The sequence below is a fragment of the Balaenoptera acutorostrata genome, chromosome 20 (assembly GCF_949987535.1).
Source record: "Balaenoptera acutorostrata chromosome 20, mBalAcu1.1, whole genome shotgun sequence".
NCBI classification, from domain to species: Eukaryota; Metazoa; Chordata; class Mammalia; order Artiodactyla; family Balaenopteridae; genus Balaenoptera; species Balaenoptera acutorostrata.
This window is the reverse complement of record NC_080083.1, coordinates 51,156,788-51,182,117: the sequence shown is the minus strand read 5'-3', so window position 1 is coordinate 51,182,117 and position 25,330 is coordinate 51,156,788. Positions and strand designations below refer to the sequence as shown.

Here is a 25,330-nt window from a genome sequence, read left to right as displayed (position 1 = left end):
AATGTGTAGTACAGTAATATAATTTATACATATGTGAATGTGTTGTTGCCACATTAATCTTTTAAAAAAAACATTTTTTGAGGTATACTTTACATAGGATAAAACAAAGCTATTTTAAGGGTACCTTTCAAAGAGTTTTGACAGATGCATATATCTGTGTAACCAAAACTTCAGTCAAGATAATAGAACATTTCTGTCTCCCAGAATCTCTCTCCTGCCCTTTTGCCCCTCTTCACTAAACTGAAAGTCCTAGGCAATCACTGATCTGCTTTTGGTCACTGTAGACTAGTTCTGTCTTTTCTAGGATTTCTTAAGAATTGAATCATGCAGTGTGTACTCTTCAGTTTGGCTTTTTTTGATTAACATGTTTTTGAGATTCATCCATGTTGCTTGTTTGGGCACTTTTTTTCCTGTTTTGTTTTTGCAAATTTATTTATTTATTTTTGGCTGCACTGGGTCCTTGCTGCTGCGCATGGGCTCTCTTCTTAGTTGCAGCGAGTGGGGGCCACTCCTCGCTGTGGTGTGCAGGCCTCTCATTAAGGTGGCCTCTTTTGCTGCGGAGCATGGGCTCTAGGCGCGCGGCCTTCAGTAGTTGTGGCACATGGGCTCAGTAGTTGTGGCTCGCGGGCTCCAGACTGCAGGCCCAGCTGTTGTGGCACACGGGCCTAGCTGCTCTGCGGCATGTGGGATCCTCCCGGACCAGGACTCAAACCTGTGTCCCCTGCATTGGCAGGCGGATTCTTAACCACTGCGCCACCAGGGAAGCCCCCAGTTTTTTCCTTTGTGATTGTTGAGTGGTAGTTGAGAAGTGTTTTCTTGCATGGACTTAACATCGTTGGTTGATCCATTCACCTGTTGCTGGACACCTGGGCCATTTCCAGGTTGAATTGTTATGCATCCTGCTGCTGTGAACATTCATGAAGGAGTCTGTGTGGACAGATAGTCTCATTTCTCTTTGTCAAATGCCTAGGAGTGGAATGGCTTTACTAAGAAGCCAACAGACTTTCCCAAAGCAGTCCCACCATTTTATATTCCCACCAGCAGTGTGGGAGAGTTCTAGTTGCTCTGTGACCTCATCAGCACTTGGTTTTGTCAGTTTTTTCATATTAGCCATTCTGTGGGTGTGCAGTGGTATCTTATTGTGGTTTTGACTTGCATTTCACTGGTGACCAATGAGGTTGAGCACATTTTCATGTGCTTGTTAGCCATTTCTGTACTACTTTAGTGAAGGTCTCTTTGACCATTTTTAATGGGTTGTGTTCTTATTGAATTTTAAGAATTCTTTGTATATCCTGAACACAAGTCATCTGTGAGCTATGTGTATTATGAATATTTCTCAGATTCTGTCCCTTGCCTTTTCATTTCTTGATGATATATTAGTCATATGTTGACTCCTGCTTAATTTTTCATTTATAAGTGTACAATCAAAAATATTTGGAGACTACTGCTCTTCTGCATTGGCAGAAGGAATTGCTGTGAACTGGGGAGAGGAAGGAGGGAGCCCAGGCCCTGCCCCACGGCTTTGCTTATGAGTTCAGTCTGAGTCAGGTGTCTGTTGGAGAGCCTGCTTTGGTTTCATGTGAATGTTATTTGGGCAAGTTTGGGGTAATCTCAAGAGTAGTCCCACCTCAGAGGGGTAATCGCTTCTCTCTGAGCACCTACTGTATGCTCAGCACGATTGACTGTTTGCTGCTACCGTCAGCGACACGGAAGGAGGGCCCACCCAGCCATCTGCACCCAGAGCCGTGGGTGTGGTGGCTTGTGATCCAGGCGAGAGAGGGCTCATGGGATTATTTCTACAACTAGCAGAAATCTTTGTTAGTCTAGAACATGTTTTGAATGACTGAAAATTAAAGTAGAATTTGTACTGTGGTTTTTTATAAGACTGCTGGAAGCACAAAGCATCACATTGACTACACTAATATCCAGTACTGCCTTCACCCTCAGCCTGGCATCAGGATTTTAAATGAGTGTGCTTCTCTGAGTCAGCCTTTCCCCCAACAGCAAATTGCCATGCAAAGTAGTAGATAAGGCAGCTTTTTCCAGTACCTTCATTAATGGAATCGCAGTGCAGTAAGTGGCCAACAGACAAAATTCTTCTCCAAGCCAAAGAAAAAACTCAGAAGCAGTTGTGAAGCTGCTGGTCACATGTGTTGCTGGAAAACCCAACACCAGCTCTCTAAATTGGGTCAGGAATGTTTCTGGAATCAAGGCTTCCTGGTCTGTGGGTACAAAAGCAGATCTGCCTATGGAAATGCACCATTCCCTAATATACTAGTATCTTAGGATACAGGGCCAGCTCCATAATACATGGGGTCCAGTGCAAAATGAAAGTGTGGATTAAGAATGCTGCAAAAATCTCCAAGGATATATTGTACAACAAAGGGAATATAACCAATATTTTATAACTATAAATGGAACATAACCTTTAAAAATTGTGAATCGCTGTGTTGTACGCTGGAAACTTATATAACATTGTACATGAACTATACCTCGGTTTTTTAAGAAGCTGCAAAAAGCTTTTCATTTCTTTTGTGGTCTCTCTCTCTCTCAACCTGCTGCGGTATTTTTGTTATTTAATATCAAGCTTTCTTAGGTGGAGGGGTACTCGTGGGGCAAGTGCAGACTCTCCCAGGTGCCCAAGGTGCCCCTGTCCAGGCCCCGTCCTGGACAGTGGGTGGTCGTGGAGGGGAAGGGGGTGTGGGAGGCAAGATGTGTGTGAACTGAGCCTCCAGGCCCCAGGCTGTGGTCCTTTGACCCATTGGACCTCACTTACAAAACACAGACTCAGATAAAATGATTAAGGAGAGATTTCAAGGTGCTGGCTACGGAACTTTCAGCCTCATCTGTGGGCCCTTCTGAGCACAACGCCTGTTTGACTCACTAAGTAGCCACATGCCTGCAGTGTCCCTGTCCACGCAGAAAAGCGTTGTTTCATGTGCTGTGTAGTTTCTAAGTCACCTCAAAGCTAAATGTGCAGTGAAAGTGCTTCACTCAAAGATAAATCTCGCAGCGCCTGAGCCCAGGTTGCAGGTGTCTTATTGAATTAGGCTTTTGAGGCTCCGGTTAGAAGTTCATGCTAGGGACTTACCTGGTGGCACAGTGGTTAAGAATCCTCCTGCCAATGCAGGGGACACGGGTTCGAGCCCTGGTCCAGGAAGATCCCACGTGCCACGGAGCAACTAAGCCCGTGCACCACAACTACTGAGCCTGCTTTAGAGCCCGCAAGCCACAACTACTGAAGCCTGCGCGCCAACTACTGAGACCACGCGCTGCAGCTACTGAAGCCTGCGCACTCTAGGGCCTGAGTGCCGCAACTACTGCCTGTGTGCTGCAACTACTGAAGCACGTGTGCCTGGAGCCTGTGCTCTGCAACAAGAGAAGCCACCACAATGAGAAGCCCGCGCACCGCAACAAAGAGGAGCCCCCGCTCTCCGCAGCTAGAGAAAGCCCTCGCGCAGCAACAAAGACCCAACGCAGACAAAAATAAATAAAAAATAAATTTAAAAAAGAAGGAATAGCTTTATTATATATAAAAAAGAAATTCATGCTAAACCCAACAAAAACTATAGTAACGTGGCCTCTTTTAATAAACACCATTGTGTTTCATGAGTTTTATAGAATGTTTTAGCATTTTTCAGGGTAAGAAGTCAAGCTGAGGTAATAGGTATTGCTTGAGGTTTACTGCAAAGGAGCAGCAGAGAAAAGTGTGGACTACTTAGGGTTTCGGGCTCCTTCCAGTATGGTCTTCATTGTCCTAACCTGTCTTATAGTGGGTCAGGCTGTCGACCTGTGACTTGTGCTCTTTAATAAGTGGCTGCTGGCCTCCCAAAGACACCTCCTCTGAGGGGCAGCCCTCTCCTGAGCTGATGAGCTGCCCCTCCACATACCCTTTTCTGGGGCGAAGGGAGCACCCGCCAGGCTCCGAGTGGCCCTTTCAGACCCATGGTGGTGGCAGCTCAGCGTGACCAGCGGGTAGGACTGACTGGTGGTGCGGACTTGTTGCTCTTGGAGCCACAGAAAAGGCAGCCCCGGGTGGGGGAGTGATTTATGAGTCACTGACAAATGTGATTGATTAAGGGCTACAATTCATTAAAGGTTGTAGTAAAAGTTTTGATATTTCTGTCAAAAATTAGAGGAAACTAGTAGAAGAGAATGATCAAAGTGTATATATAGGCCCATTTAAAGTGCCTTTTTGGCTAAGTCCGCCTCAGGGTTTGGAAAGAAGAGGAATTTTTTTTCCAATTTTTCTTCCAAAATTCCAATGGAATTTTCTTCCATTTTTGCAAAAGATAAAAAAGAGGCATGGCTTGCCATCGTAACTGAGTTATGGGTTGACTAGAGCCCATTGTTAAACTCCCACAATAGTGTTTCCTCCTGCAGGGTAATGCTTGCTTGAGTCCTGAAGGCTGTTCTCTTCCACCAGGCCTGCTGGTTGAGTTTCTTAGGCTCTTTCTCCTCTGTGATGTGGCGAATGTACCCTCTCACCGCGAGGACACCAAGGGTGTCTGTCCAGGTTTCAGGAGGGGCTGGTTGGACGTCCCCCTGGGATTATGGGTAACGGGCACCTCAGAGGTCATGTGTCCACTTAGCCATTGCACCCCCCAGCCTGTTCCTCATCCATCCTCATCTCAGTAATTGGTACCAACATTGTTAGTCACACGAGCCAGATGTGAAGCCAGTCATCCTGCGGTCTTCTCCCTTCTGTGCCCACACATATTGGTGGGTCATCAGGGCCGTTTATTTCCATCTCCCATACCAGTCAGATCCCGTCTCCTCTTTCTGTCCTCACTGCCTCACGTGGTGTGAGCACTGCACACCCTGGCTCCTTGGAAGCCTCCTCACTGGTTTCCTCATTTCCCCCTTTATCTCCCGATCCAGTCTTGGATGTAACTGTCCACACATTTCTTCAGATGCGGAAGATCCTATTGCTTTCCTCCTTGGCAATCACTGCTGCTCATAGCAAGTCATCGATGGCCTCGGAGCACCGTCCACCCTGTGTGACATGTTATTTTTATTGACACAGTCTTTCCTTTGCCAATCCCGAGATTAAATGATCGGATTGTCTTCCCCTTCTTATTAGATTATCTTTGTCAGCTGTCACAGGTGAATGACAGAGTAACTGGCCTCCCATTTCTTCCCTTGGAGAGCAGGTCAGCAGCTCAGCTAATGTCTCTGTGGCCAGTTGCATAGCTGAAAGGACTTGAAATGATTTTCCAGACATCCCTTGGGATTGCTAACACTAGGGAGGTGATGGTGTGTGGAGAGGGTCCTCGCTGTAAGCCCTTCTGCCCATTGACCGCAGGTGTGACCACGGAACTCGCTCCTTCTGTCTTTTCTCTCTGCCTTGGAACCAGCAGTATCCTCAGTGGAGCCACTGCATCAGCCTGGGCCCCAGAGTGAGGGAAACGTGGAGCAGAGCAGCCACGAGCAGCCAATTATGGGGTGGGTGGATGGTAGAAGCTAGACCCAGACCTTTGCTGTGAGCCACAGAGATCTTGGGCCATTTGTAGAACAGCAGGGTTCAGCCTATGCTGGCTGTCAGGACACTCAATGCTGTGCTCTAGGAATATGGTTGGGAGATACTGTTCTGTGTGAATATTGCTATATGTAGGATGGGACAAATCTTCCCAGGAGAGAAGAAATCCAGAGTACAGAGTATGGTGTCACCACAAACCACAGCTTCTTGGGTCACAGTCTGGAAGCCCAGTGATGGGACGGTGTGTAGGTTTAACAGACATCAACTGTGTTGGGTGAATGTGAGGGCACAGATGTCAGGGTCACTTATGTGAATGTGGCCATGACCCTGTCCTGTGAACTCCAGAACTGGGGTTGTACTTCCCTGCTTAGCCCGAGGCTGACTATCAGGGAGGAGGGTCTGGAGTTGATAAGAATTGCAGTGAGGTGACATTTCATAACTGTGTCAGGTGTCCCACAAGATTGTCCTTGGAATTTGGTGGGATTCTGAAATATATAGAAGATAGATAATGATGAGGGTGTGTCCCAGAGCAGGGCTCTCAGACTGTCTGTGGAGAAGGTATAGTCTGAACAAGTAGAAGAGTGAGTGGTTTCCAAACACTGTGTCTATGCTCACCTTGTCATGGCTCATGACACAGTTCCTGGCCTGGCTCAGGCCCAGCGACACCTGGAGTGGCACAGCCTAGATCGTCAAGCTTTGCATTGGACATCTTGAAAGTTTCCAAATTTTTTTCTTTTTCTTTGAAATTACTCAGACTTATAGAAAAGTTGCAAAAATAGAACAGAGATTCTCATTTTCCCAGATTCCCCAAATACTAACATTTACCACACTTGCTTCATTACTCTGTTTTTTCCCTGAAATTTTTGAGAATAAGCTGCATACATGATACATTTTTACCTCTAAAATATTTCCATGTGTATTTCCTAAAAAATTTTCTAACATAACCACAGCCCAGGTACCAATACCAATTAGCGTTGATACAACACTGTGACCTAACCCACTGGCCTTAACTGGACTTAGCAATCGTTTACTGATGCCCTTTTTCTAGAGTCAGATCACACATGCATTGAACTTTACTCTCATTTGTGACCGGTCCTTGGCCTTTCTGTGTCTTCTATGTTGATTTTTATTTTTTTTAAAGAAGTAGGGTCAGCTGCTGGGGGTGAGATAGGAAGTTAGCAGGTCATAGATTTAGGGAGCTGGAGAAAGTTGGGGTTTTTTGTTCATTTGTTTTAATATTTATTTATTTATTTGGCTGCGCTGGGTCTTAGCGGCATGCAGGATCTTTATTTGCAGCATGTGGGCTCTTAGTTGTGCCATGTGGGATCTAGTTCCCTGACCAGGTATTGAACCCGAGCCCCCTGCATTGGGAGCGTGGAGTCTTAACCACTGGATCACCAGGAAAGTCCCATTGTTTTGTAGAATATTTGAGGACAGGCCAGTTGTTTTGTAGAATATTTGTCTGATGTTTCCTCTTGGCGAGATCCAGGTTTGTTATTTTTAGCAGGAAATCCAAAGGTGAGGCAGTGTCTTCTCGGTGCCCCATGGCAGGGACACTGTTGCTGCTTTGTGCCCTGGCCATGAGGGTGGCATCTGCAGGCCTTGTCCCATTAAACTTTCTAAAATACTCTTTAAAAACTGAGGGACTCCAGAGTTATCCTAATAATGACTGTCTGAATCACATTCAGACGTGTTTTTTTAAGTAGGTAGAAATGGAGCCCACTTGTGTGGAGATTTTTCCAACTCAGGAAGTGTGTCTGAGTAATCTGTGCCATGACAGAGAAGGATGACAGGAGGCTGGGGGACATGGTGGCCGTCCCCCCCGGGGCCTGCCGTCACTGTGGGTGCTGAGGTGGAAGGCTGCTCTGCTGCACTCAACCGTTCCGAGTGGTGCTGTGGGGCCAGACCACTGTTCCTGCCTGTCTCGTCTTCTGTGGGGTAAAGGGTATGGGAGCCAACCTCTTCCTGAGACCAGCTACACCTCTGAAGTGGCCCAGTTGGACTTGGTTGTAGGGAATAGTTTGCCTAATTGGTTAATTGTTTGAACTTGCTTTGCATAGAGATATCACTAAATTTGACTTTCCATTTGGTTGGAGACTTATTTCAATATGGCTTATTTCTGCCTAGCTGTATGATGTTAGTGTTGAAGTATTTGCAGCAAGGCCTGGCTTTGTATTGATATATAAAGAACAGGTCTTCAGGGACTTCCCTGGTGGCACAGTGGTTAAGAATCCGCCTACCAATGCAGGGGACACGGGTTTGAGCCCCGGTCTGGGAAGATCCCACATGCCGCAGAGCAACTAAGCCCATGCGCCACAGCTACTGAAACCTGCTTGCCTAGAGCCCGTGCTCCACAACAAGAGAGGCCACCGCAAGGAGAAGCCCGCGCACCACAAAGAAGAGTGACCCCTGCTCGCCGCAACTAGAGAAAGCCCGGGCGCAGCAGCGAAGACCCAATGCAGCCAAAAAATAAATAAATAAATAAAGAACAGGTCTTCAGAATCCTTAGAGCTTTGTGAATCTGAAAATTCAGAGCTCTAGACCCAAGCCATTGGCTTGCATGTCTCATTTGTAAGAGTTTCCATTCCAACAAGAAAAATGCCTGTCACCAAGTATAGGAGACTAAGAGAGAGGTGAAGAAAAGGATATTTGCAACTCTGAATTTGTATTAAAATTGTTAATGTTTATTCAAGTAAAAGAAACTTAGTTTTTATCAGGGTCCTTGCCTAAGTTTGAAACCATCAGCTGTTGTGTTGCTTCAGTTTTGATTGGTGGCTCAAGTTGTGCGGCTTCTCAGAGGTGCTCAGTACCTGGTCATTTTTTGCTTAGGGGTTTGCCGTTCTGCTTTCTGCTGTCTGGTTTTTCTTATTGTTCATTTTAAAATCTTTCCCTTTTCTCTGTTATTTTGTCATATTTCTCAGAGTTCTCATAAACAGATGCACTTTTTTTTAATATATTTGTTTTTTTAAAATTTATTTATTTATGGCTGTGTTGGGTCTTCGTTTCTGTGCGAGGGCTTTCTCTAGTTGTGGCAAGTGGGGACCACTCTTCATCGCGGTGCACGGGCTTCTCACTATCGTGGCCTCTCTTGTTGCAGAGCACAGGCTCCAGACACGCAGGCTCAGTAATTGTGGCTCACGGGCCTAGTTGCTCTGCGGCATGTGGGATCTTCCCAGACCAGGGCTCGAACCGTGTCCCCTGCATTGGCAGGCAGATTCTCAACCACAGCGCCACCAGGGAAGCCCACAGATGCCTATTTTTATACTGAGCTTTATTACAAATCTTTCAGGATCAGTTAAAGTATTTTTAAAGAGCACACAGTGTTAGGTATTGTGGTGGTACAAAGCAGTGTGAGACCCAGGCAGCATGCTCTTAATTTCCCAAATCAGTATAGTATCTTTTAGGCTCTTAAACCCTTTCCATGACCTGAAGTGCTTCATGGGAACGAGGACCAGCGTGCCCAGACGTAACAGCCTCTTGGTGGTGGTGTGGGGGAGACAGAGATCTGACACTCACCTTGCTTTGTCTGCTGTTTTAATGTTTTGCTGCTCTTTTTACTTTTGTGAAACAATTAATTAAAATTATCCCACTATTTTTTTTTAACATGTTGGGTAGGGTGGGCTGGGCTACCTAGTCTCTGTAATTAAGCTTTGTTTATTTTATTTCTTTTTGGCTGTGTGGCGTGTGGGACCTTAGTTCCCTGACCAGGGATCCAACCTGGGCCCGCTGCAGTAGAAGCATCGAGTCATAACCATTGGACCGCCGGGGAAGTCCCTATCCCACTGTTTTTTATTTCTAGCTTAGAAAAGTCAAGCAGTAGCCATTCACATTCCCTAAAGGGGAACAAGGATTTCATCACTAATGGAACTCCATAGAGAACTCAAACACCGTTTTGATATATTTTGCTTTGAATGTAACCTACATAGAAAAATCGGTTATAATTATAACATGGGTGCCCATGTAATCACAACCCAGGTAAAGAAATAGGCCACTGTTAACCCAAAAGTATAGAATATGTGCTGTGAACCCCCTGACATGTTATCAACATTTTACCAATTTCTGTATCCATCTACAGATGGCTTTTTTTATTTAAAAAAAAAAAAAACTTTATTGAAGTATACTACATATACAGAAGAGTGTATGTTTCATACATGCATAACTCGATGAATTTTCACTAATAGGAACTCACCCCTGTAATAATAACTCAGATTAAAAAACAAAGTTACCACACTACCTGGGTAGCTTTTAAATGTGTTTCATGGCTCATACACGTATGAGAAGTTCACGCTTAGATGCAAACAGAGATACCATTTTCACCTGTCAAGGGGGTGGGGTTAGTGGCAGTGTCCACTGATGGCCAGGACACTCTCACATGCTGTCGGTCAGAGGCTGTCAGCAGGTGGCCTGACAGTGCCTTGCGTTGCTTTAGATGCCCTCTGTGCCCTTGGAGCCTGAGGTTTATGGATGGCGCCTGTGCCGTGGAGACGATTGTTGTCTTTAATTGGAAACTTCGGGAATAGGATACAAAGGAAGGAAGTCCTCCATGTGGTGGTGCTAGCCCTGAAGGCAGCGCTCAGCCGTCTGTGCGAACAGACCCTGTGGGTGACACTGAGGGAACGTGCAGACTGAGGGCCAATGTGCAGGGTGTGGTCCTATTTTGTGGAAAGCAGAAATAAACCCCGGGAGACATGTAGGTACCCCTTGGGGGAGGGAGGAGTCCCATTCTCACATTCCCGTGTTGGAATTGTGCACAGTGCTTTGTTGCTTCCCTGGCACATGGAGGACAGGCAGGTGGGTGTTCTGCTCCTCTGGTGCAGTCTGGGCTTCTGTGAGTTCCCAGGTGATGACGGAACAAACAACACAGTGGATGGCGAGTGTCCAACTGTAGGAAAAGCAAGTACTACTGACATCTTACAGTGGGGCTGAAGGTAGTTTGGTTTTTTCATTTTAATAAACATTTGAGTGTTTGATAAATATTTGAATTAATCCTCATGGTACTCTCAGAGAAAGATGCTGTCATCTGTTCTGTGGATGAGGAAACAGGCACAGAGAGGTAACTGCTCTGCAGGATCGGATGCCCTCGTGCTGGGTGACGATGCTTGTTCTAACAGCCTGACCTTCCTGCTGAACAATGACTATCGCCTGAGGACAGGGGCTCGGGAACTACAAATGGGGGGAAAAGGAGGAAACTTCCTTACTCCCATAATTGTTATATATATTGTGCTAGAAATTAAGGCCGGTGGGGTCTTAATCCCCTTCTTTTCTAGGCCTGGAGTTGATTATTCAAATCTCATGCTAACGACAAAGGGGCAGCTGCAATTGTGGGCTTCCCGTTTGTTGTATTCATGTGATTTGCTTGTTTTAATTACTTTTTTTTTTTTTTTTTTTTTTTTTTAAAGGATTTTCTTATTTATTTATTTATTTATTTATTTATTTTTGGCTGTGTTGGGTCTTCGGTTCGTGCGAGGGCTTTCTCCAGTTGCGGCAAGTGGGGGCCACTCTTCATCGCGGTGCGGGGACCGCTCTTCATCGCGGTGCGCGGGCCTTTCTCTATCGCGGCCCCTCCCGTCGCGGGGCACAGGCTCCAGACGCGCAGGCTCAGCAATTGTGGCTCACGGGCCCAGCCGCTCCGCGGCATGTGGGATCCTCCCAGACCAGGGCTCGAACCCGTGTCCCCTGCATTAGCAGGCAGATTCTCAACCACTGCGCCACCAGGGAAGCCCTTAATTACTTTTTTAATGTATGAAACTGGGCACTTGTTCATTAATTCCAACAAGTGTGTACTGAGGGCCTTCTCTGTATATACCAGGGACTCTTCTGGTCTCCATGTTATAGCAGTGAACTGAGCTTTGTTCTAATGGAGGTTGTATCCTATTGGGGTGACAACAAGCAAAAGTGGGGTAACATAGAATCATGTGGCCAGAGTGAAATGAAGAACAAGGCAGCAAGGGGAGGGTGTGGGGCAGTAAGGAATCCCTTGGATAGGCAGCTGAGGGGTGGGAGGGGACCCCTGGGTAGTGAGCAAGGGGAGGAACGGACAAGAGGCAGGGATGTGGGGTCTGACCCACAGTGGGGTGGGGGCCTCTGGGGTATTAAAGTGGAGGGAGGACAGCATGAGAGAAGGACCTCGAGAAGGAAAGAACTGTGCCCCGAGGGCAGAAGAGACAGAGGCTGGCCTTTTTGTATCTTTGAACACCACATGCAGATCTTGCTGTTTTAGAAACACCCTGGCTACTGGCTGCAGACAGACTAGAGTGGGAACCTGAGAGAAGGGCTGGGCAAGAGATGTCATCAGAGGTAAGCAGGTGAGGGGCGTGCCTGGGGCGCCTCCTCCTTGTGATGGGACCTTCCATGCACTGCAGGGTTAGCAGCATTCCTGCCTGGCCTCCACCTACTCAATGCCAAGAGCACATCTCCAGATCCCAAGCCTGTCTCCAGAGCCTGCCCAGTGTAGATTAAGTGGTATTTGAGTCTTTTTTGAGTCTCCTCTCCCTTTTTTTTTTTTTCCTGTTGGGCTGGTCTAAATGATGTTTTTGCTTACTAGTGTTTTTAAATCATGTGATGCCTCCTTTGTGTTTCACTCATTAATCGACTTGTAACATGTGAGGTGAACTTGAAGTGGGCTTCTTTCCGACTCTTCCATGCAGGTCGAGGCTCCAGTATGTCTGGGGACACTCGGGCTCTGCAGCCTGTTGTGGGTGGGGCATCCTGCCCACCGATCGGCAGATGGACGCTGACAGTTGGCTTTTCTTTTTTAGGTGCACGTTCAGGTTCCCGAGCACAAACATCAAGATCACATTCACTGCCCTGTCCAGCGAGAAGAGGGAGAAACAGGAAGCGCCCGAGTCCCCAGTGAAGCCCGTGCAGGCTCACATCTCGCCGCTGACCATCAACATTCCAGACACCATGGCCCACCTCATCAGCCCCCTCCCCTCCCCCACAGGAACCATCAGGTACACAGCAGCTTCCATGGTAGACGGGGTCACCGTGGGGTCAGGGTATGCATGTGCCAAGGTGGACATGACCCTGTCCAAATTTCAGTCCTTGCCTCTTGCAGTGGGACATTCAGAAGCCATCGTACGTCACAGTAGTGGGCAGCAGCGCACAGCAACGTCTTCTCCCTTCCCTGGTGCTGACCTACATGGAGAGGGAGATGTTGAGGGCACTTAAAATATTGTTTAGTTTCTGAGCACTGTTTGCTCTTAGTTTCCTGCATATGAAACACAGTTCCCAAATGTTCCTTGTTTTCACTTGTGGATTCTTTTATTTGAGTCTAAGTTTAAAGGATAGATGATTTGTCTTATTGGTCTAAAGTGTGAGGTGGGTTTTCAGTTGCATTTTGAGTTTTTTGGTTTGCTACAATTTCGTGCAAATTTTGATGACTTACACTTTGGATTACTGAGTTTGACCACAGTAAGGTGACAAACTTCTGTTTGTCATGATGTCCTAAGAGAGACTGGGAGCCTCAGGAAGTGGAGGATGGTGCCTTCAAGGTGTGCTCTCCACTGCATAACCCAGTGCAAGATGGTCATGTTGTGCCGTGCTTTCAGGGGGCAGTAGCTGAGGGTCAGGTCAGGAATTGCCCAGGACCAGCAGGCGCGACCCTAGGACAGGGCTCAGATGGTCGGTCCTCCTGTGTTCTGTTGGGTCTTAGAAGAGTGAAGTATATATTCAGGCATCTTCTTCCATGTGAGTAATGTTAGACTTAGGTGCAAAAGGAACACATTTGCTTCTCTTGAGAGCCAAGCTCCTACTGTCCAGGTGTGTCCGCAGGGCATGGCTGGCAGGCAGAGAAGGCCTTGCCTCATCCACTGGGACTGACCCCTACATGTAGCAAAGCAAGGAGGGCACAGAGGGAACACTGGCAGCTCTGGGTTGTAGCTTTCAGTCGGACACTTCTGTTTCTTATCTTAAAAGCCAGCATGCACAGAAAGGTATCCTTCTGGAAAGGCCTGGAAGGAGTGTCAGGTAGACTCTGGCTGCACCCTTGCTTGGTGTTGTGTGAGTGCAGCTGCTCTCGGGCCCCTTCTCTGCCCCCTGCCATGGCTGCTCTGCTGAGGATGCTGCCTCTGTCTCTCCCACTTGGTTGAATTTGTCTGCATGTGACTAGATGGACCAGGTAGTAAGTGTGGCAGTGGGTAGGCAGAAGTCAGCAGCCGGTGGCCTGATTTTTATTCAGCACTGTGTGAAAAGTGCACAGAATTCACAGAGGAAGAGGAGAAAGCCCGTGTTTACACACGTGGGACAGCGGCCCACAGTGGAAGCAGCAGCCTTAGGGTCAGGTCACTGGCAAACTGCCCGGCCATGTGGAGACAGAAGTTCCGTGGGCGCTCAGGGAACTGGAGGTGGTTGGAAACTTTAGGGTTTGGGTCAGGAGGTGATGCCATCTCTCCTCACCCCCTACCCCATCTTGATCCTGTTTTCCTTGCTCATCCCCTCTCCATACCCCACCACCAGCACCGAGCAGCAGAGCACCCCTGCTGTTGAGACAGCTCACGGTGGTGGAGCCCACCACCACCCAGCCAGTGGGGCCACTCACCACATTGACCCTTCATTTATGTTAGCTAGTTTTAAAATCATAAAGCAGGAGTTCCAAGAGTGTGGTCCTGCCATCTGTCTTGTTCCTCTCTCCCCAGTGCTTTAAGAGTTGTTCCTGGCATGCAGTAAACACTTGTTTCGTGGGTGAGTGCATATACTGACGGTGCATGTTCATGGTAGAGAGTCCAGTAGTGCTTCAGAGGGTGCCAGGTAATAGTGTGTTGTTCCACCTCCTGGGCCCCTCCTTTCCAGTTCAGTTTTTTGGAGGTAACTACTGTTTCTTAGGTATTTTTTCCAGAAATTTTCTATACATTTGCAATACTTGACTTTTTTTTATCCAAAACATAAATGAGATCTAACCATACATACTGTTCTATAACTTACTGGATTTTTAAAACAGTCTTATCTTGGCATCCTTCCATTTCAGTAGCTTGTTCTCTTTTGTAAAGTATAATACTGTACAGAAAAGGGAGAATAAGTTAAATACATAACTTGGTGAATTACCACAAATGAATGTGGCTCTTAGTCAGCAGACATCAAGAATCAGAACATTCTCAGCATCATGGCCAAGCCCTACCTTGTGAAAAAAGAAAGTGCATGTTTGAAAAAAGGTTCCTGTTTCTGATTTCTGGGTGTTCCCTGTGAGCCCGTCACAGCCTGCGTGTCTGTATCCACGGCCTCCTCCCCTCTTTGTGTGTCCTGTCTTCAGCCTCGCTGCTGTCCCCCTCTCTTCAGACTCCCCCTGACCTTTCCAGTGTAGCTGGAAGCCATGTCCTTTGTCACAGCCTGTCCTCAGCTCCCTGGTGGGAGGGGGCGAGCAGAGCAGTGGTCTGTGTTCCTCTACCAGGCCGAGTCCTGGAGCCATCGTGCATGGTTCTGTGTCCTTGGTAAGTTCCTAAGATGACACATGTGGAAGCAAATACCTGATTTCTTAGGGTGATCTTAAATTTCACAGAGTTAATGAGTCCATTTTTCCATGGAAAATGCTGAAGTTCTCTTACTTTTAAAATTTGTTTTCCTTGAAATAAGAGTCAGTTATTGAAACAGAGTGTGATGTACGTTTTACCATAGACTGATAGGAACAACCTTTTCTCGTCCACAGTGCTGCGAACTCCTGTCCATCCAGCCCCCGGGGAGCAGGGTCTTCAGGGTACAAAATGGGCCGTGTGATACCATCTGACCTCAATTTAATGGCCGACAACTCACAGCCAGAAAATGAGAAGGAAGCTTCAGGTGGAGACAGCCCAAAGGTAAATGTTTTATAGCCTCGAAACAGAACCCAGGGCCTGTTGGGGAGCCAGCTGTCCTCGCTGCATTGCCTGCATGTCAAGGAACACCCCCCCCAGGGCCTTTTGAGAAGTGCACGTCTACGCGGATGGTGGGTCATTGCTGAGCATGTTCTCAGTGCTGGGCACTAGAGATGCGTTCTTTTGGTCATTCAGCACTGGGCCCTCCTTGGTGGCAGCTGTGGGCCCAGGTGCTGAGAGCTTGAACCCTTGGTCCTCACAAGGTCACTGCCTGGTGTCCTAGGAGACCACTCTTGGGATTTAGTCCTCCTGTCCCAGATGCTGAAGGTTGCACACACACATGTCTGAATGTACATGTGAACACATATGCACACAAACACACTTTAGAGAGGACACATCAGTTCCCCTTTTGGATGGTAATTTTTTTTTTTTAATTTTATTTATTTATTTAATTTATTTGGCCGCATCGGGTCTTAATTGTGGCATGTGGGATCTTCGTTGCGGCACACAGGATCTTTCATTGTGGCACGCAGGCTCTTCGTTGTGGTGCGTGGGCTTCTCTCTAGTTGTGGAGCACAGGCTCCAGAGCGTGCGGGCTCAATAGTTGCGGCATGCGCGGGCGTGGTAGTTGTGGCGCTTTGGCTCAGTAGTTGCAGCACACAGGCTTAGTTGCTCTGCGGCATGTGGGATCTTAGTTCCCTGACCAGGGATCAAACCCACATGCCCTGCATTGAAAGGTGGATTCTTAACCTCTGGACCACCAGGGAAGTCCCTGGATGGTAATTATTGATGGCCCACAGTAGGACCCTGCCTATTTCTATTCTTTGACCCGGTAACACCCCTTCTAGGACTTCATTTAAGGGAAATGGACAAAAATCTCAAAACAAAAGTTCATATAAAACAGAAAATTGAAAGCAACCTAAATGCCCCTAACTGAGGGAAGAATGATTAAGTAAGGGGATATTATGTGGCATAGTTACTGATATGGAAGTGCTCTTGATATAATGCTACGTGAAAAAATAAAATAAAACCAGGCATAGTGTTACTTTATGTATTTATAAAATGTGGTATATTCGTGTCATAGGACACGTCATAGCCATGGAAATGGTTTAGCCGTGGCTGCGCACTGTCTCTCCACAGCAGCCAGGAGCCTCTTGCACAGGGTGCTGGGCAGGGGCAGACACAGAGGGGCACCCTCTGTTGGATTCCATTTTTGTCCATAGTCCATTTGCCTGTTTAAAACCAGGCAAAACTAAATTGTTTCAAGATGCATTCTTAGATGGTAAAACTTAAGTCACAGTAAGGTTATGATTAGTATAAAATGTCAGGAATAGTGGTGGCCTCTCTGGGAGGCAGAGGGGGCACGAGGAAGCTTCTGAGACGTGGGCTGTGTTCTCTCTTGACCTAGTGTTGGTTGTACTGTTGTTCACCTTACAAAAATTTGTTTTTACCTGATATGGGTGTATTATGGGCTTTTCTGTCTGTGTTATGTTTTTCAGTATAAAAAAGCTTTTTTAAAAAATTGAAATGTATAGAAGAAAGATAACAAACACAGCAGCATAGGCACAGTGAGGAAGGCTTTGTACTCTCACCTGGTGTGGACTCCAGCTCAGCCACTCCACCGTCCCTTTCCTGTAACTCAGCGTGAGCTCACTCAGGGGACAGACAGGGCAGAGCCTGGCCCAAGTGCTCAGGAAATATCAGCTATTTAAAAGTGGGGTGCTGGGGACTTCCCTGGTGGTGCAGTGGTTAAGAATCAGCCTGCCAGTGCAGGGGACATGGGTTCGAGCCCTGGTCCGGGAAGATCCCACATGCCGCGGAGCAACTAAGCCCGTGTGCCACAACTACTGAACCTGCCCTCTAGAGCCCGAGAACCACAACTGCTGAACCCGAGTGCCAGAACTACTGAAGCCCGCGCACCTAGAGCCCGTGCTCCACAACAAAGGGAAGCCACTGCAATGAGAAGCCCGCACACTGCAACGAAGAGTAACCCCTGCTCGCCGCAACTAGAGAGGACCCGTGCGCAGCAACAAAGACCCAATGCAACCATAAATGAATGAATGAATGAATGAATGAATGGATGGATGGGGTGCTAACGGACTTCCCTGGTGATCCAGTGGCTAAGACTCCCAATTCAGGGGGCCCGGGTTTGATCCCTGGTCAGGGAACTAGATCCCACATGAACTTAAAAAAGATCGCACATGCCGCAACTAAAAAAAGATCCTACATGACGCAGCTAAAGATCCTGCAGGTCACAATGAAGATCCCGCGGGCCACACCCTGGTGCAGCCAAATAAATAAATATTTTAAAAAATAAAAAAAGTAAATAAAAGTGGGGTGCTGGGATAACAGGTGGTTCAGTCTTCCAGTGCAGAGCACATGCCTACGGCCAGCTGTCAGGACTAAAGTTAGCCTGTACAGGTGAAGCTGCATTCCGTTCTTTGGCACTTCACTTTCCTTCCTCACCCATCCTACAGTCCTCTGCTTGTCTGCCTATTTGTATTTATCTCTAAACAATATCTAAATTGTTCATTTCTAAACCTCATATAAGGAATATCATTTTGAATGTATTCTTGTGCAGCTTACTGTTTACATTCAATGTTAGGTTCTGTGGTTTCTCTGTTGATATGTGTATTTCCCAGTTCACAGCCAGAGGTGCACCCTCTCCCCCGTGGGCTTGTGCACGTGTATGGGGTTCTGAGTTGTCACAATGGCAAAGAGCCACTGGTGGCTTTGAGTGCGCTGGGACCAGGAATGCCAACATCCTGTGGTGTGCATGGCAGCCCTGCACACCTGAACAATGCCTGCCCAAGTGCCTTGGACCCCGGTGTGGGAACCCTGCGTCTGGCTCCTGGTGCTTTCCTCTGTGTGGGGTTTTCTTACAGGAGGAGCCTCTTGATGGACACTTGTTTCTGAGTGGTCCTTACTCTGGCGCTGGGGTGTTCAGCATTCCTGCCCCATCTCCTTGTGTGTATGAGGACCCCCACAGGGGCCTGAGAGAGGGTGGCTCGCTCCACCCTTCGCCACCACTGTCCTGGCCCAGCTCTTCACTTGACTGCTAGAGCCACGTGATGGGCCTCTGGCATGGTTTAGTATGCATGCTATGGACCCTGCTGAGGTGAGGCAGCTTTTCTCATTTTCTTATTCTTTTCGTTTTTACCATTTGGACTTTTTCCTTTTGTGGTTTTAATGTTCTTTTATATGCTGCTGTACATGCATCCATTTGCTTCCTCCAAATTTTCCAAATGCTTTCCCATCATATTATATTACTTTTTTTCTTCCCCCTGCCACGCGGCTTGTGGGATTTTAGTTCCCTGACCATGGATCAAACCTGGGCCCTCAGCAGTGAGAGCACAGTGTCTTAACCACTGGACTACCAGGGAGTTCCCCCCATCACATTAGATTACTATTATAGGAAGGAAAACTAAGCATTATCATAGGAATGCTCAAAAATGTCAAGAATCCTGAATTTTAGTAAATTTAGTAAAAATTTTGATAACTTCAATACTTTTTTTTTTTTTAACTTAAACACAGGATGATTCAAAGCCACCTTATTCCTATGCACAATTAATCGTACAAGCAATTACGATGGCTCCTGATAAACAACTCACCCTAAATGGAATTTATACGCACATCACGAAAAACTATCCCTACTACAGGACTGCGGACAAGGGCTGGCAGGTAAATCCATTTCAGTTGTTATTAAATGTTTCTGTTACATGTCTTGTAGATGCTGGTTGGCAAATGAGAAGAGAATTGAGCTGCTATGTATGTAGCTGGGGCACAGGTAGAATGAGATGAGTGAGGGTCTCTTGTGCCGAGAAAGGAAGAGGCCTGCTGTTGCCACACTCTCTCTGACCTCCTTAGCGCAGAGTGGGAGGAATAGTGGTTCTAGAAGAAATCTCAGCACTGTTTCTTACTGTTATGGTCTCCATGGATGGGAAAGGTGTGGATCGTTTGAGATGTTTCTCTTGGACCAGTGCAGTTCATGTGTCTAAAGTGAGGGAGAGTTAAAAATCTTGTCCATCCATTTACTTTGGCATTCTTCTGTCTTCCTTAGCTATACGTCTGCTGACATACGTAGCTTTTTGAAGTTTGCACAGAGATGGTTTTCAAACTGTTTTACTGAGGAACCCTTTCTTCAAAAGATACCTCCTCCAGTTGGCCAGTATACAAAACAGATGAACACAGCGCTGCCCTGTTTCAATTGTCCACCTGTACTTCCAGCCTATTCCTAGGCTGTCTGTGAATCCAGGCCTCCTCAGAGGACACTTTGAAATTGGTGCATAGTATTTCCATTTTTTAGCTTTTTAATTTAGTTTAATTTTTAAACCTCTACATTGTGTATGTTTTTCCTTGTTCTGCGTGTCTGTGTTGTGTGGCCGTTTACTAGGTGTTTAGCAGGACCTCACTAATTCAGACAGTATGGGAAAGGGTAAGTTTGAAGTATGGAATAGTAAAAGTATCACAAAAGAGAGAAGAAACATACATTTACATATTTTGAATTTATTAAGTAACCAGGAATGGCTACAGAATTCCTTTGAGGCTTAATGAGTAAATGATCCTTTGAAAAATACATCTGTTGAACCATAACCATAATCAAGTGATGTGGGCGGGGTAGGGGGTAAGCCATTCTGTTTACGGAGGGTAAAAACTTTTTTCTTCTATCTGCAGATGTATAAACGTGTTGTAATAAAAATAGTGTTCCAGCCAAATCCTGACTCTTTCCTCTGTAAGGGGTCTTTAGTCATGTAAAGACTAAAGGTACGAAATGAGACCTAGCCTATCCTCCTGGCCTGGAGCATCTGTGCCCTGCCCGCCTTCCTGTTCACAGCAAGGTGGCATTTCTTAGTTGGCCGTGAGGGAAACAGTGGCTCGGGAGAACACTTCTGTATCCAGCTACCTGGCAGTTCTCTTAAGATGATGTACAATTAGGTCCCAGCAGTACTTACCGTATTTTAATCTGTAACAGTGAGGTTGTGCTTCAAAGAAAATGAAAAACAAAAGAAGCAGAAGCAGACGACAGTCTATATCCATGTCCATGTCACACAGCTCCCTGGGCACAGGCAGGTGAGGTCTGTCACAGAGTGTCCTGTCCAGGAGCTGTGTGTAGAATTCTGATGATTTGAAATGCCAGTGAGCTGGGTTGTAATGGGAGTGAGTGTTTCTGAAAAGCCTGGCCAGACTTTCAGTGGTGTGTTTCCCTTCTGGTCATATTTCCCTGTGCTTTGTAGCATCCATTTACGGGAGAACTGATTCCGTGTATCACAGGGTTTTCTTGCTAAAGAAGACTGAAGGCTGAAGGGCGACCTCCTCCTGGCCTCGGGGTCCTGGGGAGTGAGTCAGTCAGGAGGGGCCGTGATCACGGAGAGGCGAGGCCTGTGGAGGTGACCCCTGAGTACACTGATAGCTGCTGGCTCCTGAAGTGACTTCACAGCCCACTTAGAACTGAGAGTTATAAACACCCTCTCTACTGAACTGTCATTAACGCTTGTTTTTATTGAAACATCTTCTTTTCTGTCCAGATAAAGGTTCGTAAGGGTGACTGCACCTCTTGCCTGTGTAAGGCTGTTCCTGGGACATTTCACACCTCCTGCTCCAGCTATTTTAGCGAGAAAGGGCTTTCTTGCTCCAGCCCTCCTTTAATTCATGGATATGCACTCAAATTCCTGTCCTCAGCAGTCCTTGCTCTCCCCAGCATGCCCGCATGTGTTGTTTTCTGCCATGGGACTCTCTGAGCTGCCCATCCTGAGGGACTGCACTTACAGACTCTACAAGGAAGGCTCATTCCCATTCCCTCTCTCCTGGATGAAAACAAAAAGCCTTCTATTTTGCAACCTTGTTTCATAAAAGACCCATATCCTTTTTCTTTTGAGAAAAAAAAAAAAAACCAACTGTCAACCAAAACAGCCCATTTTTCAAGTGTGGATTTGCAGACTGCATCCTGCCCTCCCCAGTGGGGCAGGGGAGATGGCAGTGCCATGCTTCTCGGAGCTCAGGTCCCGGTGCTTGAGCCCCTTGCTCTGCCTCAGTTCTAAGATGACGCCTGCGGACACTTCCCACCACGCCAATTCTGAGCACTTAATGGAAATCCATGTCTCCTTTCAGACTTACTTTTGGTATTATGCAGTCTACCCATGCCAAAAGCTTATTGATTAATCCGGAGCAAACTTGAGGATAAAGCAAGATGGTCTGAGTAACACTAGCTGGAAAGATGGCATATCTCTTTTGGTTGCATACTTATGCCAAAATGTTTCACTTTGTTATGACTTATAATTTTACCCCGCTCAGAATTGAGGTATTTGTTGTGACTGAAAAGTTTGAGAATTCTGGAGCTCTTGGCCTCTGAAAGGACCAGAGCTGGTTTCTGAAAGTAGAGGGAGTGACTTGTGCTCACCCACTCCCTGCACACTGGACTCTCCTCTGGAAGGTCCTTCCCTTAAATTTCTTTACAAGTCCTTACTATGCTGAGTACACATGGGCAAATGCTCAGTGCTGAGTAGGACTAACAGACACAAACTGCCCATGAGAAGTGTAGGTCACGGGCAGGAAGGCTGGAGGCGCTCAGGGAGGACGGCACAGAGCAGGCACGAGTGATGAGCTCTGTGCCTTTCCCCTTTGTCAGCTGGGCTCTGGGAAGCAGCCCCTACTGGGGAGAATTTGGGGGAAAGAGAATGTGCACAGTATTGAAGATCCTTTTCTTCGTATTTAGTTTTAAATAATAACCTGCCTTCTCCCTGAATACTTTAAAATAATTTCTGAATCACTGGAATTGAATCAGTGTGGTTTAAATGTATGTAGCTTGGTTTGATCAAATTACAAAGGCCTTAAATTACCTTAGAAATACAATTATTTATTCTATCTGTGTATACATTAAATATCTCTTATTACCTCTTCATGTTTTCTAGAGTCTTGTTAGCTGGAGAATCACAGGTGACCAGTAATTGGGGTCATTTGTCTGTGAGATTGTTGTCGGAGCGCAGAGGAAGTTAGACCCTCTTTTGATGGTGCAGACTGGGTTCTGTTATATTTTCAGAACAGAAAATAGCAACTCCCTGACCTAAGGACTTAACTGTACAGTTTGTCCGTGGTGTGAGGGTTAACGGAACAGCTGTATTGCTGATCCTGGTCCTGACCTTTGTCAGTGGGTAGAAATCCTAGTGCCCAGTCCCCTGAAGTAGCACTTCCTGCCTTCAGATTCCCACTGTGCTAACCTCCCTTTCTCCTCCTAACAACATGCATGTGAACCTACTTCACCCCAGTCAGTGCAGTTCCAGCCTTCACTTGAGGCTCGGCACCTCCCTTGTCACGTGTCACCTAGCACTGTGGCTTAGTGGTCACTTCTGAGCTCCCATCTGGGTGCCGGCCTCCCACGGCGCAGTCAGGAACTCTGGACCCTCACCCACAGTTCACAGTGAGAGTGTCCTCCAGTGTCATCATCTGGGCTGGCTTTTCTCAGTCTTTTTTCTTAGAATCTGCCTTCTACTCCACACTCGAAAGGTCTGAATGCAGATGGAGAAGGATTGCCTTCTCTGTCTTGATGGGGGCACCAATAACAGATTCGATTTTCTGGAGGGATTGGTAGGCGTTGGTTGGTTATCAGCCAAACCCTATGATAAAACGTCATAGTAAGTATCTGTGGTTATGCATATATCCTAAATCTAATATACTACATCTGCTTATAAACAATCTCACAAATCACAGACATAGCTTAGCCTGTCCCTTCATGTTGCCAATGAGGTGACTGACATCCACAGGCATTGGTGGTTCGTCGTGGCCTGTGACTGGTCTGGTTCTTGAATAGTCCCTTAGATTGGTTGTAAAGTAGTATTTGACATGTTTTGATTTCTGAGCCACCTCTGGGAATTCAGAATTTCAGGTCGTGACTAGCAGTTCTATTAGAAAGTTAGTTGGAGAACTTAGAAATGATTTTTGGATAGCCAGAATTTTAGTTTGGGTTGAAACTTTAATAGTTTATTAATTTTAAATTTAAGCATTAATGTAAATGCTGAAAGGATCTGAATGCAGGACTTCCATCCAGCTTTTCCTGACCTTTCGTAGGTCTCAGATTTCGGTGCATCAGGGAGCTGTCCTCAAATCACGTGTAAACTGTGAGCTGAGCTTTTTGTAATAGAAAGAAGAATGGACTTAGGAATTGAGAAAAACTTTCTCAGTGTGCCTCACAATATTATTTTGAGAATCAAAGTATATAGAAGTTCTTTTATGGGAAGATGGTGTCAATAATATTTCTCAAACTTTGGCTCATTTTTTCTCCTTTGCTGGTTTGCCATATACCTTATGCTGGATTAATTCATTTTAAAGGTTGTGACAGTTTCTATAAGCTAATTTTGCGCTCAAAAAAGTATTTTAAAGGAATAGTGGATCTCAGCGCTGTCCTTCTCCAAACAGGGAGAGGTCACAGTGATAGCCCTTGATTTCCTACCTGGTAAAAAGGTGGAAGTTGACGTTTTTCCCGTTGGAAATAGCCTCTTTCTGTGTGGTGTAGATTTCTCACCCCTTCCCCATTCCCAGTTCCCTTCCTTGCCTCCTGGTGCCCATCCTGCCATGCTGTTCACAGTGCCCTGTGTCCTTGTGTCTTTTCCTCTGTAGAAGCCACGTCGCAGCCTCTGAGTAGCCACACCCCGCAGTTCCTCCTTCAGTTTGGGGAGGGCCGGTTCCTTCAAGCACAGAGCTGCAGGACCTTTGCAGGGCACTAAAACTGGGGCACATTTTTATTTCTCAGCAAAGAAATATATGAATTCTACGTATTTTTTTATGTTTCATAGAATTCAATTCGCCACAATCTCTCTCTGAATCGTTATTTCATCAAAGTACCACGTTCCCAGGAAGAACCAGGCAAAGGCTCATTCTGGAGGATAGATCCTGCCTCTGAAAGCAAATTAATAGAGCAGGCTTTTAGGAAAAGACGGCCTAGGGGCGTGCCTTGCTTTAGAACCCCTCTGGGACCGCTCTCCTCTAGGTAAGGAAAAAAGACAAACAAAAAGACCTCATTTAATGGTCAGTAAATTTACCTTTGATGTATTGGTAAATTTTCCTTTTGAAAATGAAGGAATTACCAAATGCATTATGATTAAATGTTGGGTTGGGGATTTGGGAAAAAAAAAAAAAGTGTTGGATGCCACCCATGTATTTTTGTTTCTAGTGGTCTGAAACAATTCAGATTATAAAGTTTTACTTGAATTTCATTCCTATGTAACATTGTTGCTTCATTGAATGCATATTGTCAATATGATGAGTCGGCAATATCAGGATGCCATGTTGATGAATAATGTTTTTTCCTTTTTCTTGGATGTGAAAAGCTCTTTAAAGCTACATCTTAGCTGCTTAAACTCAAGATTGGTTTATACAGTATTAATTGCCTGATTTTAAAATCCATATTTTTAGCTCCATTAGATTTCTGTTTTTAAACAAAAAAAGAAATGCTGTAACGTTAAGTCTTGAGCCCCAGCTGGCTCGCACGCTGCTGGCTCCTGCTGCCTGGCTGTGGATGGGAGCTGCCTAGGGAAGCAACCAGTCCCGCCCCATGCTGTGCGGCCTGTTCTGGGTGTGGAGCAGCGGCACCCTGCATACAGTAGCTCTGTCACAGCCATGCCAGCCTCGCTGAGTGTCCGTCTCAGGTCACAGGCATCACACCTAAAGTAAGACTTATGGAACTGTAGTTGGTTGGCAGAAGACAAATGACACCTTTGTTTTTGCAAAATACGCCTATTAAAACAAGGCAGCTTTATGAGTGCTTTACCTGTAAAAATCCACTGTCTTCTTTTTGGTCATACAGAAGTGCCCCAGCCTCTCCCAATCATGCTGGAGTGCTGTCTGCTCACTCCAGTGGTGCCCAGACCCCTGAGAGCCTGTCGAGGGAAGGTTCACCGGCCCCTCTGGAGCCCGAGCCTGGTGCCTCACAGCCCAAACTCGCTGTCATCCAGGAGGCACGGTTTGCCCAGAGTGCACCAGGTGAGATGTGCAGAGGGCAAGTGTGGTGGGAGAGGGGTGGGTCAGATGAGCATGTGAGCCAGTCTCATCAGAGAAGAAATAGCAAGAGGCCTTG

The 25,330-nt window shown here is 46.5% G+C and overlaps 1 protein-coding gene across 2 annotated transcripts in view; it reads left to right on the top strand.

Moving 5' to 3' along the window:
• Nucleotides 1-25,330, top strand: part of FOXK2 (forkhead box K2) — a 72,717-nt gene that overhangs the window by 30,188 nt on the left and 17,199 nt on the right. For both annotated transcript variants that reach the window (XM_057535952.1, XM_057535951.1), the window contains exons 2-6: nucleotides 12,238-12,432; nucleotides 15,120-15,267; nucleotides 18,799-18,945; nucleotides 24,051-24,244; nucleotides 25,061-25,236. In XM_057535952.1, the coding sequence (XP_057391935.1) occupies nucleotides 12,238-12,432; nucleotides 15,120-15,267; nucleotides 18,799-18,945; nucleotides 24,051-24,244; nucleotides 25,061-25,236 (860 nt within the window). The remainder of the gene's footprint in view (nucleotides 1-12,237; nucleotides 12,433-15,119; nucleotides 15,268-18,798; nucleotides 18,946-24,050; nucleotides 24,245-25,060; nucleotides 25,237-25,330) is intronic.